General features: G+C 38.4%; 1 protein-coding gene across 1 annotated transcript in view; it reads right to left on the minus strand.

Moving 5' to 3' along the window:
- Nucleotides 1-1,631, minus strand: part of LOC150076409 (retinol dehydrogenase 7-like) — a 146,616-nt gene extending 144,985 nt beyond the window's left edge. The window contains exon 1 of the mRNA XM_090387060.1: nt 1,354-1,631. Coding sequence (XP_090243186.1) covers nt 1,354-1,555 — 202 coding nt within the window. The 5' untranslated portion in view covers nt 1,556-1,631. The remainder of the gene's footprint in view (nt 1-1,353) is intronic.
- Nucleotides 1,632-12,529: the final 10,898 nt, after the last annotated feature.

Consider the following 12,529-nt stretch of genomic DNA (forward strand, 5'->3'; position numbering starts at 1 on the left):
AATATTGAAATCAGTATTCGATGCCCTCCATATTAGAGCTATATTAAAAACTCTTCTGGTTCGGTCGTTCGATACAGATCGCAACAAGTTCGTCAAGGATAAAGTCAAGGCAATGGATCTTACATTTTATTTTTTCTCGTCCAAATCAGTTTATGAAAATAACCAGAATTTAGTGTTAATTTTTAAATACGAAATTAAAGTAATTTATGACTTTGCACAGAAAACTAAAGTAAAAAAAGTAAAGTGCAGCCATTATCAACCCACTGCAGGATGGAAGCCTCCTCAACAATTCATGTTAAGGGAAATGGACCATAATCTGCCACGCTGGTCCAGTGCGGGTTGGCAGATCGACCGTATTCTTCAGCAGTCAGGGGCTTGAACCCTGGTCTACTCAAAGAGCGTGTGCTACTGCATTCCCGCTCCTGCCCACTCGGCTACGCAGTAAATCAGAATATTATAAGTAAGCTGATAATAGTCAAACCAGTAGTGTAATGGATTAGTTACATATGTATTTTTATTACTTCGGTATAGGTGATCAAATCCAGACTTTTTTTTTTTTTTCATTATTTTCTAACTATTCCTTGATTATTTTCACAGAAATACGGTACTAGAAAGGAACTTTCTGAAGTGTGGAATGAACATGAATCTGTACAAACTGTTCAAACCAGGTCTGGAGAAAATAATCTTGAATTATGTAGTGAAAACAAAACTCATCGAAGAAATATTTAGTTATCTTTGGGTTCCAGGAAGTTTATCAGTAGCTGCCAATTTTTTTTTATTTTGGTATCGCTCAGCTAATTTCAGATAACCTCCTCTGATTTTCGATAGTTGAATTTTATTTTTTTTTGGGGATAAAGACTTCCAAACATTACGAAAACTACTGTTTGTTTTTACCGAAAAGTAGCTCAAGTTTGGAAAATGATTCTTCACTATGATGCGCAGTTCAGTTTATCAGATGATGATTCAAGATACGATGATGACAAAGTTTATTTAATCGATCAACATTTGTTTTACATACACGAAAAACTTATACTCGAATATCGAGTATTTGAAACTTTACCAAACACTCTTCTCCTCAGAGAAATCTCAAAGATTATCACCCAGTGTTCTGATAATAGTGTATTTTATATAGCTTTCTGTCTCAAATATGAAAAATGCATCTGATTGTCAACTGCAACTAATATAGATTGGGTAAATAGCATACATAAAGTTGGAAATACATGCAGTGCTCCACGTAACGTTTATGTACCCTATCCAAGTATCCTCGGTACTGTCATAATTATAATCTGTATGTTGACCTCACCACTGCCGGCCATTAAACGCATACACGGTCATCCCCTTAACTCGACTTACCTGTAATCAGCACCGCTTTATTATGAGGTCGTATCCGTTTCCTTGGTAACCAGTAACGTAGAACTCTAGACAGTCTTAGGGTCACACATAGTCCGATGTAGATCGTAACTAGCACTAGTGCAAAGTCCGTAGATCGTGGGAACGCCTTCGAAACAAACCCTAGAAGAACGGCAGCTAGAACGAAGCGCACTGAAGAATCCATGCTGACTTGGCCAGCGTGCTATGAACTGTAGATAAAGAGGAATGCGTTACTCTCTTATACTATGTCGATGAGGTTGGACAGGTTCGTCGTTCAGTGCGCAACCTCCCTGCGCTCCGGTAATCTGGGTAGGGACAGCGAGTGTTTACGGATCTTGCAGGTCACGTGGTTATATTCTCTTATAAAGTTTCTTTGCCAGTAGTCTTAACATTATAGTCGCAGGAAGTTTATTAAATTGTTTATCTTCCTCACAACATGCATGGGACGTTTCTTATTCTTTGTATTAAAATTGCTAAATTTAATGGTGAATTATAAAATGTAAATTTGATTGATTATAAAGGAGCCGAAGAATTTTTGCTAAATTTCTTATTCTGGAAGAAAGTGCTGTTAATAGATTGATACTCTTATGTAAACAGATTTTCACCATCATTCTGTTCGCGTATGTAACAAACAAACAGAAGGAAATTTAAGTTACCGTTATCTGGAGCAGTGTGCTATTATAATCATAATAGAAATAATTTCAAGAGGAGTACGTTAGATCAACTGTGAGACACCTCAGAAGAGAGACCAATGGGGCCACGAAGAGAGAAATAACAAAACAACATTGAAATTATTAGTTTGAGATAAATGGCAAGGTTTATGGGAATCACAGTTCTACATGAACATATTTTTCTTAACTGAACCTGTCCATATTTTTGGTTATGTGACAATTAGTATACATAAAGATTACGATTACTGATTAGCCTTATTCCATAATTTGGTCAGTAATGCTTAAATTTCAGCAGTCCATTTAGGCTTGAAGTTAACTTCGCTGAATTTAACTTGGTGTAATTATTGTCAGTTGCTTTGCCATAAAACTAATCTTGGCTGCTGTTGGTTTTTTGTCTCGAGACAGCTAAGGATATGAGGGTACTGTGTTATTGCGTTTTCAACTTGCATGTATCATGTGGTCAGTTTCTTGCTTGCTGGATGGAAAACCTGAGTTTTTCCTGGAGGAAAGACTAGTAAACTCCCTCCCCAGACCGACGTAGCTACGGTGTGAAAGCTTCTAATCCTCTATTGTGTGAAAGTTCGTCCCCATTGTATAGATAGGATTTGAATGTCTTTTCCATGTGCTATGATTGTTGTAGGATTTTAGACTCGTCAGCAACTTAGGTCATATTGCGCTGTATGTAATACATACTAATTTCAAGAGGAGTACGTTAGATCAACTGTGAGAGACCCCAGAAGGTCTCTCACAGTTTATCTAAACCTATTTTTTTATTAATTGCCCAGACCAATGGGGCTACGAAGAGAGAAATGACAAAACAACTTGAAATTAATAGTTTATAAGATTTTAAACTATTTATTGAAAGATTATTGAAACTTTGTTCTGTAAATTGTGTATATTCTGTGGTCGATTTGTTCTTTACTAGACAAAAAAACCAGTGCTCCCAGGAGAAACAAATCCACTGTACCCTTGCCTGAGACCAACTAACTCAGCCACGTTGTGAGAAAGACTCATAAAAATTTGACGATTTTCAAACTTATATCATTTCCATCCGGTGTGGAGAGGACGTTGTTATACTTACAGAGTAAAAATAACATAAAAAGGACAAAACACGGTTAAATTATGAATACTCAATGTGATATAACATACAAAGACACATACTAGTGTCTGGATCGCAGAAAGAAAGGGGAAAAAAAAAACAGTTCACATTAGTTGCTGAACTACAATGAGGTATTTATACGCAAGCAGTGGAGGCAAATAATGAAGTTCAGGAGAATCTCGTGTTATAGAGAATGTGAGGAGAAAGATATAAAAAAAAAAGGGTGCCTTGCACCACGTGGAAGTGTAAGCGGGACGCACATCGTGATGGGGGTCGATGTGAGCTGTTAGACGAATAAGGAAAGGGCCTGACGCACTCGGCTGAGTACACGGAATTGTAAGGATTGGAGCTGGAAGAAGTCTCTTCTTAAGCTGGTGGCTTTGAAATCTACTGAAAGAGTTGACTCATTGGTTAGTTCAGCATCTGTCAGCCATGACCTGCACGGGTGTCAGACATGAGTTCCATTTGATAATCTCTGGAACCTCTTGATTCATCCAACATAGGTCTCGCCAACCAACGAATGATAAATCTAAACGTAATTCTTGAAGAGGAACGGAATGACATCGGCAGGGACGTTAACTTATGCCTAGTTGAATCCTGATTAAAACTCGTTGAATGTAGGTATGCCAGCCATGTCATTTTTCAAATGACATGAACACCTCCATCGATTCTCGAGAAAGCTGCACAGATTAGATGTGGTCCGCATTTTACCCATAGAGCCATTGACCAATAGAGATGATGTCACTCAAAGATCGCCGAATGAAAGGAGGTCATATTTTCATCTGATAAATTCCGTTACCTTGCCTTAACCAGGGATTATGTTTAAATAAACATCGGTGAAGATCGGATTAAGTTGTTTAACGTATTTGCTAGTGCAACTAAGGCTATAATTTTTCAGTATATCTTTGCTTGTAAATTGCATATATTCCAGGTTGGTTTGTTTGTAAGCAGGACCGAAACCACAGGTTATTGGATTCAAGGGAAAAAAAAAAAAAAAAAAAAAATCCTACACCTTCGCACGAGACCAACTATCCATTATGAAACCATTATGAAATTTCGCCCATAAGAATTTCATATCATTACCAGCCAGAACAGATCTGAGTTTGTCACTACAATACTCGTATTTCCATTTGACGACCTTATACCGAGACTAAGCTTTCTAAGGAGTAAAAAATATATATTGTACATAAAAAAAAAAAAAAATTCTTTTTAAAATCATTTCATTTTTCTTATATAAATGGATAAATTTAGGACTATGCTGAAACGATGTCGCCAGTTAGGTCAATGTTTTTGTTTGTAATTCTGTTCAGGCGTGATAGGAGGGACTATATTCTGAAACCCTTGTGAATTAACCCAAGGCTAGCGGGACTCTAGTTTGTGGGGGGGGGTTCTTTTTTTTGATTTAATTTGAATTTGAACCATGCTGAAGTCACAATCCCACCCCACATAACCACGGATCCTGCTAACACCTGTTCCAGTGAAAAAAAGCAGACTCCTAACCTACTTACTGGCAAGCTAGATGGTCTGAATCCACCAAAGGGGCCATCACCCGTAAATTTATACCGGAAATATGCAAAGTATATCCCAAATCACCATCCTGGTTCTCCCGAGATCTTCTAACCACGTATCTCCTAACAGGGCATGGTGCCTTTCGCAGCAAACTGAACCTTGTTGGACTTTCCGACAGCTCCCTTGGTGGTGCCCAGGAAGACCTGGGACCACTTGATGCAAGACTGCCTACAATATGATGACCTTAGATCTTCTCTCATCACACAAATCAATTTCATCCTGAGAGACCAGGAGCAACATCTCCTGGAAGACCACCATACCTATACAGCCTTTTCTAACTTTTCTCAGGGCCTCTGCACGAGGCGGGAAACCCTGCCACAACCTCAGAATCAGACTCAACCAGACAATGATACGGCCTAATCAGCCATGTTTTTAAGACCCTACTTTCTTCAGCGTATTGCAATCCCCTTGAAGACTTTCAACCTGCACAATAATCGTGCCTTTACAATGCAGCCTCAATATAACCTCGATCTACCATGACTGCCGCTCCGGCTTCGTCTCCCACCAAGTTGACTCACTACTGAAATGACTCCACTACCTGGACGGGACTTGGCTGTCCAAGGATTGACACTACTCGAATTTGACCTTCTCGGACTGGACTCTACTAACTATGACTTCATGCAGCATTGCTGCCAATGCCACGTGGCGATCCTAAACCCGTGCTCCCTTGCACGGCCCTGTTTCTCCCCTTTCCCCTGGAAGGGGGAAGTGACATTCCCCTTGTCTCTACCCCCAGCCACCCCTCTTTCCTTCTGGTGGGGCACGGGCCCGCCTCACTGATTTTGGGGTCATCTACTCTATCGACCCTATATGTCCCTCACCCCGTTTGCCTTCAGTCTCCCCTCCTCCTCTAGCTTTCCAAGTAGCGTTCATACCATGTCAAAATTATCCTAGCCCTACAAAATTCTTAATTCCGCACTGTATAACTTAAAACTCCTTTGGCTTGACTAGCCTCTAGCGCCCCCCCCTTTTTTTAAAGGTCCTAGCCACCGAAATCCCAGAAAATTAGGTGACAGGACCTGCCAGAGTACATATTTTAAAAATAAAAATACTGGTGTACCTGGCCTGCCTCCACTGGGATAAGTGTGGGCAACGGTGGGTCTCAGTAGGGGTTCACCGGCTAAATGGCCAGATGAACAACGGTACACGACACAACACCCAACAATATCCATATACTTTTAAATCTCTGGCCTTTACAGTGTTCTGTAACACACGAAAATGTAGACTACGCGGAGATGGGGGAAGCCCCTGGTGCCGTTAAAACCTAAACACACTTTACACTTTTACCCACATTACGCAAATCTGACTGCGATTCACAGAAAATTCTAGGGTGTGTAAAGCGGGTGTTAGCAGAACATTAAAGACACATTTATTTATAAAAAAAATTTACAACCTTTAATGAACATTATATACAGCATTTACATAAAAGAAACAAATAATTACATACAAGCATACTTGTACAATACACTCTCTCTCTCATCAACTATTTTCGATTTACATATTATTAACATCAGTTTGTACCAGTTGTATCTTACTTAATATGAATCCTCGATGATTACTCAATCATTCGCTTACATTACCAAGTTCTATCACTTACATCAGAAAAACTTATTTCAACTCTTATTTCTCTTTTTGTATGTTTGTTTCTAGCCTGCAACACATGCTAGAAACAAACATACAGGCTAGCCTGTAACACATGAAATGTATTACCTCTTACCTCAACAATATTCACTGTAGATCACTCATTCTATCTTAATTACTCTAGTTATCTTAGTCATCCACTTTACCACCCTTACGCTATTTCAAAATCATTTACATTCATAACAAATTATCTCAACCTTAGTAACTAACTTACCTATTACAACATGAATGTTCTTTTTTTTTTCTTTTTTTTTTAAAGGACTGTCACTCAATTCTTTACAGATCTAGATTGAGTCCTTGAGTTCGGGGGTCAATGAAAAACCGGAATGGCCGTTACTTCCAGTTTCCTTGCGTTCAGGCTTTCTTCCATTTCTTGGGCCCACTGCTTTCCGATGCCGGACCAGGCTTTCCTTCTCTTCTTGGCTCACATATTTGCACAACTGGCCATTTCTCAATGGGCCGGACCCTAGACATAAGCGTAGGCTCTCTTTCTCTTCTTGGCTCACTTATCTTTGTAATTGGCCATTATCAGTGTCTTCCGATGCCGGACCAGGCTTTCTTTCTCTTCTTGGCTCACTTATCTGCAAAAATTTCAACGCACATGTTCGCACTCTTCCATACCTCCAAAAAACGATCATCACTTTCAGTTCGCAGTTACTCGCGTCCTCTACGCCACACTACCCATTTATTTCACGTTTTTTCTTTTCTTCATCTTGCTACCACGAGATGTGAACTATGACCACCAAAAAAAAATCTACTCCCCCTTCAACCCACAAACTCACGACCTTTCGACCACAGAGAAGTCAGATACAGAATGGACACTTGCTCAAATTACTGCCCCCCAACTTTACTCTTTCCCTCAAGTTTGGAACGCCTGCCCCAACCAATTCCCATACTGTTTAATTTTTTCATTCCTTCCTATTTGCTAAAACATCTCATACCAGCTGGGAAACGGGATTACAAAACGCTTCAAGAGAGGCGCTTCGTAATCCCGTTTCACGGTCCTATTGTTCTTGCCCTCACAACCCTTTCACGCCTGTTCACAAATAGCCCCCCTTCCCCAGTCATTGCGCTTTCTCTGTTTGTTCTCTTTTATTATTTAAATTACTTGTTTAACTTTAGCCGCTGTTTTAATTCACACGTCTAAAACTGGCCATTCCTAAATCCAATGTTTTTCCAACTTTGACCTTATTTACATTTAAACTAAATATCCAATCTTAATACTATCTTTAACTTAATACACGGGCACTAATGCTAATTCTCACTTTCCATTGCTCTTCCTGGATTTATTTTAGCAAAACAAACATTTATATTCTAATTTGTACATCTTACAAGGTCTTTTGTCTTGAAATTTTTTCCAGCTTGGTTTGCACCTGTCGGTATAGGGAACCTATTTTGTAGAGACAGAATATATTTGAACAAAGGCAATGCAAAGGTCTTTGCCAATATCATTTGAAGAGGCGCTAAGAATTCAGGAAAACTGCTAAAGGGGTGCCCAAGAGTAATAAAATACGCGTTTATCTGATGATAGGTAAATGTAACGCTTGTATACATCTCAAGAGTTCTTGTATGCAGGGCCGCTGCGACTTTATGTGCCACCAGTAAGCGAAATCAAATTTGCCGCCCCAAAACATTTCGATTAAAAAACAAAATCAGACGTAAATAATTATTATTAATTTATTGAAAAAGAAAAGAATTAAAACATATCTAACATATAATATGAAACAAGAAACAAAAATAACAAAATCATTTTGAAATTCTGGAAATAAACTTTATTATTCTAAATCAATAGAATAATCGTATTCTATCACAATAATAAAATAAAAGGAAAATTATAATGTTAAATAATTACAAATCTGTTTCCTTGCTTTAAGAGATGCGGATTTATTAATTATTTCATTTATGTTTATTTGTTCCAAATGATCATTTTCCATTGAAATTATTGCCAAATTAGAGAGTCGTTGTCATATTGTCGATCGTAAATAATTTTTCACTAATTTTAAATTTGAAAAACTCCGTTCACCTGAGCCAACTGAAACTGGAAAAATTAGCATTAGTAGTGGAATATGATGTAAGAAAGTAAGCTTATACAGCATCAGCCCAAAAAAAAAAAAAAAAAAAAAAAAAAGGGAAAAACTCATTTCCCATTCACCGCCCCATCCCCTCCAAAAGTTTGTCCAGTTCTTGCTTGAATTTATTTAAGCTATCAACTTCCACAACAACAGATGGAAGTTTGTTCCACCTTCAACCACTCACTGGCTAAATGCAAATTTCCGAACAACTATTCTACAAATGTCTTTCCTCACTTTGAATTTATGCTCTCACAAGTGCGTAATCTGAGCAAGAGGAAGAATCCCATCAAGATTGAGCCTGCTCAACCCATTCAAGATTTTGTCGCCTCAATCAGATCACCTCGCAGGAGCCTAGGCTCCAGAAGCTGCAATTCGCAGAACTTAAGCTCTTTCTTAGTAAGAGCAGCTTTGTTCCCCTCATTTACATAAATTTTTAATGCAACTGCTACATTTGAAAAAGTATCTGTAAAATTGTTTTTAAAAATATATTATAACACTTCAAATGGAGTAATATTGGCTTTAATATAAATTTGAAGTACTCTGAGTTCTTCAAATAATGCTAAACCAGCAATATCAGACTCGTTATGATCAATGTTACTTAATTTATTACGTAAATCTTTGCAAAGATTTAAGAAATCGTTATATTACCCTTTTTTTTTTTTTTCCAAATCCAGAAATATTATAAAATATTTTAAATATTTCTGTGTGTTCTTTCATATTTCTAAACCTTTCAGTTAACGAGAAAATTATGTCCATAATTTGAAAGAAAAAAATAATTTTGAAATTTTGTTGCGGATCCTGAATAGCTTCCTCTCTGCTTTCATAATGGAAATGACGTCTTTTCAATCTTTTCCTTACAGTGCTCATTATTATGGAAACGAAGCGGAAATGCCAGTGATAGTAGCCACATTATTATTTTTTTCGAATTCTTTCTCTGTTCTATTTACTTGAAAATATTTCGTGATTTCCCATTGGTAGGGGTGTAAGGCAAGGATGTTCCATGTCCCCCGTACTATTTGAATTATACGCAGAAGCACTGATGAAAGAGTAAGGAAGAGCAGAAAGGAAGGGGGAAGATAAAGACAATAAGATTTATAGATGGCTAGATAGATTGCTAATAATGAAGAATTACAGAGCTCCTTGGACATCTTGAACAGCACAATAAAGGAGTAAAATATGAAGATTAACAGCAATAAAACCAAGCTGATGTTGATTTCAAAGTGGCCGGGAAGAAGAATCAAAACAACATTAGATGGAATAATATTGGAACAGGTCAACAGATACAGATACTTGGGAAGCATAATGACAGAAATTGGGAAAAGCCTGGAAGAAATAAAAACAAGAATTACAATGGGAGAGAAGCATCTAATGACAGAAAAGAACTATTGAGAAGAGATTTCAAGGAGGAATTAAGAAAGCAAATGATGAAAACATGAATATGGACTGTTGTACTATATGGCTCCGAGACATGGACTCTGGGAAAGAGATTAGACGCCTAGAAGCTTTCGAGATATGGGTGTGGAAGAGATTGGAAAGGGTGAAATGGGTGGACAGAGTGAGAATGAGATTTTGCGGAAAGTATAAGAGAACGTTTGTGAAGAATTAAGGAGACAAAATAACTGTTTAGGACATCTATTGAGAAGAGAAACCATGCTGAGGAAAGGGATTGAGGGGTAGATGTGTGGGAAGAGAACAGTTGGGAGAAGGAGAATTGCCAGGTGGGGCAGGAGCAGCAGTGCGTAGCACACGCTTCTTGATTAGACTGGGGTTCGAGCTCTTGACCACTAAATACGGATGATGCGGAAAGGTCAGGGAATGACCACCGCACATCCCCGGAGCAATATGGACCAAATAACAAACAGAAGAATTGGAATGATGGATTGGACGGCAAGAGAAAATTATGCAGGATTTAAAAGTATAGCACAAGATAGAGAAGCATGCATGAATGACGCCCTGAATCTGCCTGAGGGCAGAGAACTTGAAGAAAAACAAGATTTTATAACTGCAAAATGTAAATATGAGACACAGATCCGGATAAGAAAATTAACACGCCTGCAATTTCATGTACTGTATTTTGAAATGAATTATTTGCCTGTCGTATTGAATACTGGTAAACGAAGTCGCGCTGATTGTATAAAACCAATCAGATGACCAGTGCGACTTCTGGGTATGTGGGACAAGCGGTTGAATAGGTTTTAAGAGTAATACTAAGTTGCAGAATGGTAATCCCTTTAGCTCTTAATTCGTTCTTAGCAGCAGTATTAATTGACTCAATAGCCTCAATTAACTCAATAGGTGCGAAAAATGCGTCCCCAGTAAAGTCTCTCGTAATCCGTCCGTTATATGGAAATTTTCTTCGTTCTACTGAAACTATTATAAATGTGTAAATTACCCACGGGAATTTAAAAAAAACTCACAAATATCAAATTTCTCTATAAAGAAGTTCGTTAAACAGAGGTCCGACTTGTATATGTCAATTTTTTTTGGCGCCCTCCTGAACTGCCGCCCGTGAGCAATGCTTACCTCGCCTACCCACTTGCGGCTGCCCTGCTTGTATGAGGCTTCAAAGGGCCAGAGGACCTTCTGATAATTGGAAGATGTGTTGAGGGTGTGGGATGTTTAAATATGAAGGGGATTCTAAGCTAATGAAATTTTCATGCCTTCAAAGGACATTATGGTAGCAAACAACACAAGAACACATTCTAAACTATGTGTGTACAATAATGACAAGAGTATTGTTAGTAAAATGAGTGAGCTTGAACTCCTGGTTAGGACAACTAACGTTGATATAATAGAAACTGAAACTTTGTGCCTGCTATCTCAAACCACTTAAGTGGTTTGAGATAGCTGGAATAAATGGGAAAAAGAGTGGGGAATATGTTATGAACCGGATATTGTAAAGAGTATAGCAAGAACTGGTCAAACCATACAAGGATAGATGGATGATAAGATCAAATAGCCCGTCTGAAACGTCACAGTAACTCCTCCCCATTCTCTGAAATAGGGAACTCTCAACCTGCGGTGTTTTTTTCCAGAACGTACGAAGCATTTTCAACAAGCTTCCCGCGCTACAAACCTGCATAATGACGGCTGCTTTGACTACATTTGCTTTGTTGAAACGGGGTTACGCAATAACAGACAAACAAACATTCTCACTAATCCGCTTGGATACAAATGTGTTGGCACTGGAAGAACTAAAAAAACGGGGTGGAGGAACCATGATCCTGTATAAAGATGAATATCAGTATACAAAGGAACACCTCTCCAAATCAGATAATTTTGAAGCCACCTGTGCTACCTTTTTCAATGGGAAAATAAAATTACAAATCTGTCTTATATACCTGCCTCCCGAGCACACCAGAGATTCAAGAAATGAACTCCTTGCATGGCTTACCGTCAACCTCAATCCAGCTGTAGATACGATCCTGTTAGGAGATGTTAACATGCCAATTGCAAAACATATCGACGCAAAAAGAAACCTTGACTATTCTTGCACAACTAAATCTGAAACAGCTTGTTACTCCAGCAACTAGAGGGAATCGACCGTTAGATGTTGTCTATTACAATACACTCGGCATTAGATTAACAGATAACTTTTTCGCTTTAAGTCAGACCACAATCCCATAGCTGTAGAGACCACAATAAATGTTGCTGGAACCAATCACAGGGACGGCGAAAAAATTAATGGCATGCACAGAACGACCTTTTCTTTAAAATACAGCAAGCCAAACATCATTCTCGAAGAACTTTGAGAATAAAAATGGCAAGAACTAAGCACGATGCCGGCAGAGGAAGCTCTCCAGCTACTGGCCCTAAAGCTCACAAAAATTGCCTATGAAGGAGCATCGAAGGTCATAAAGATAACCGGGAAATTCAAACACTGGCTTAATCCACAGTTAAAATGTCTTTCGTAAAAAGCAAAGACTTTATATAGGAAGTGGCTGAAGACAGGACATCCTAATGACCACATTCTGTACAAAAAAGTGCTCACTTTATAAAGCTGAAAAGACAAGCACATTACGCAGCTGTACTATCAAAGCTCAAACAAGGAAAAAGGATCGTTCGTGATAACAGGAAAAAGGGTCTCATGACTGCCGAGGTCTTTA

This window comes from Mastigoproctus giganteus, chromosome 13 (assembly GCF_048544385.1).
Source record: "Mastigoproctus giganteus isolate SK-2022 chromosome 13, ASM4854438v1, whole genome shotgun sequence".
NCBI classification, from domain to species: domain Eukaryota; kingdom Metazoa; phylum Arthropoda; class Arachnida; order Uropygi; family Thelyphonidae; genus Mastigoproctus; species Mastigoproctus giganteus.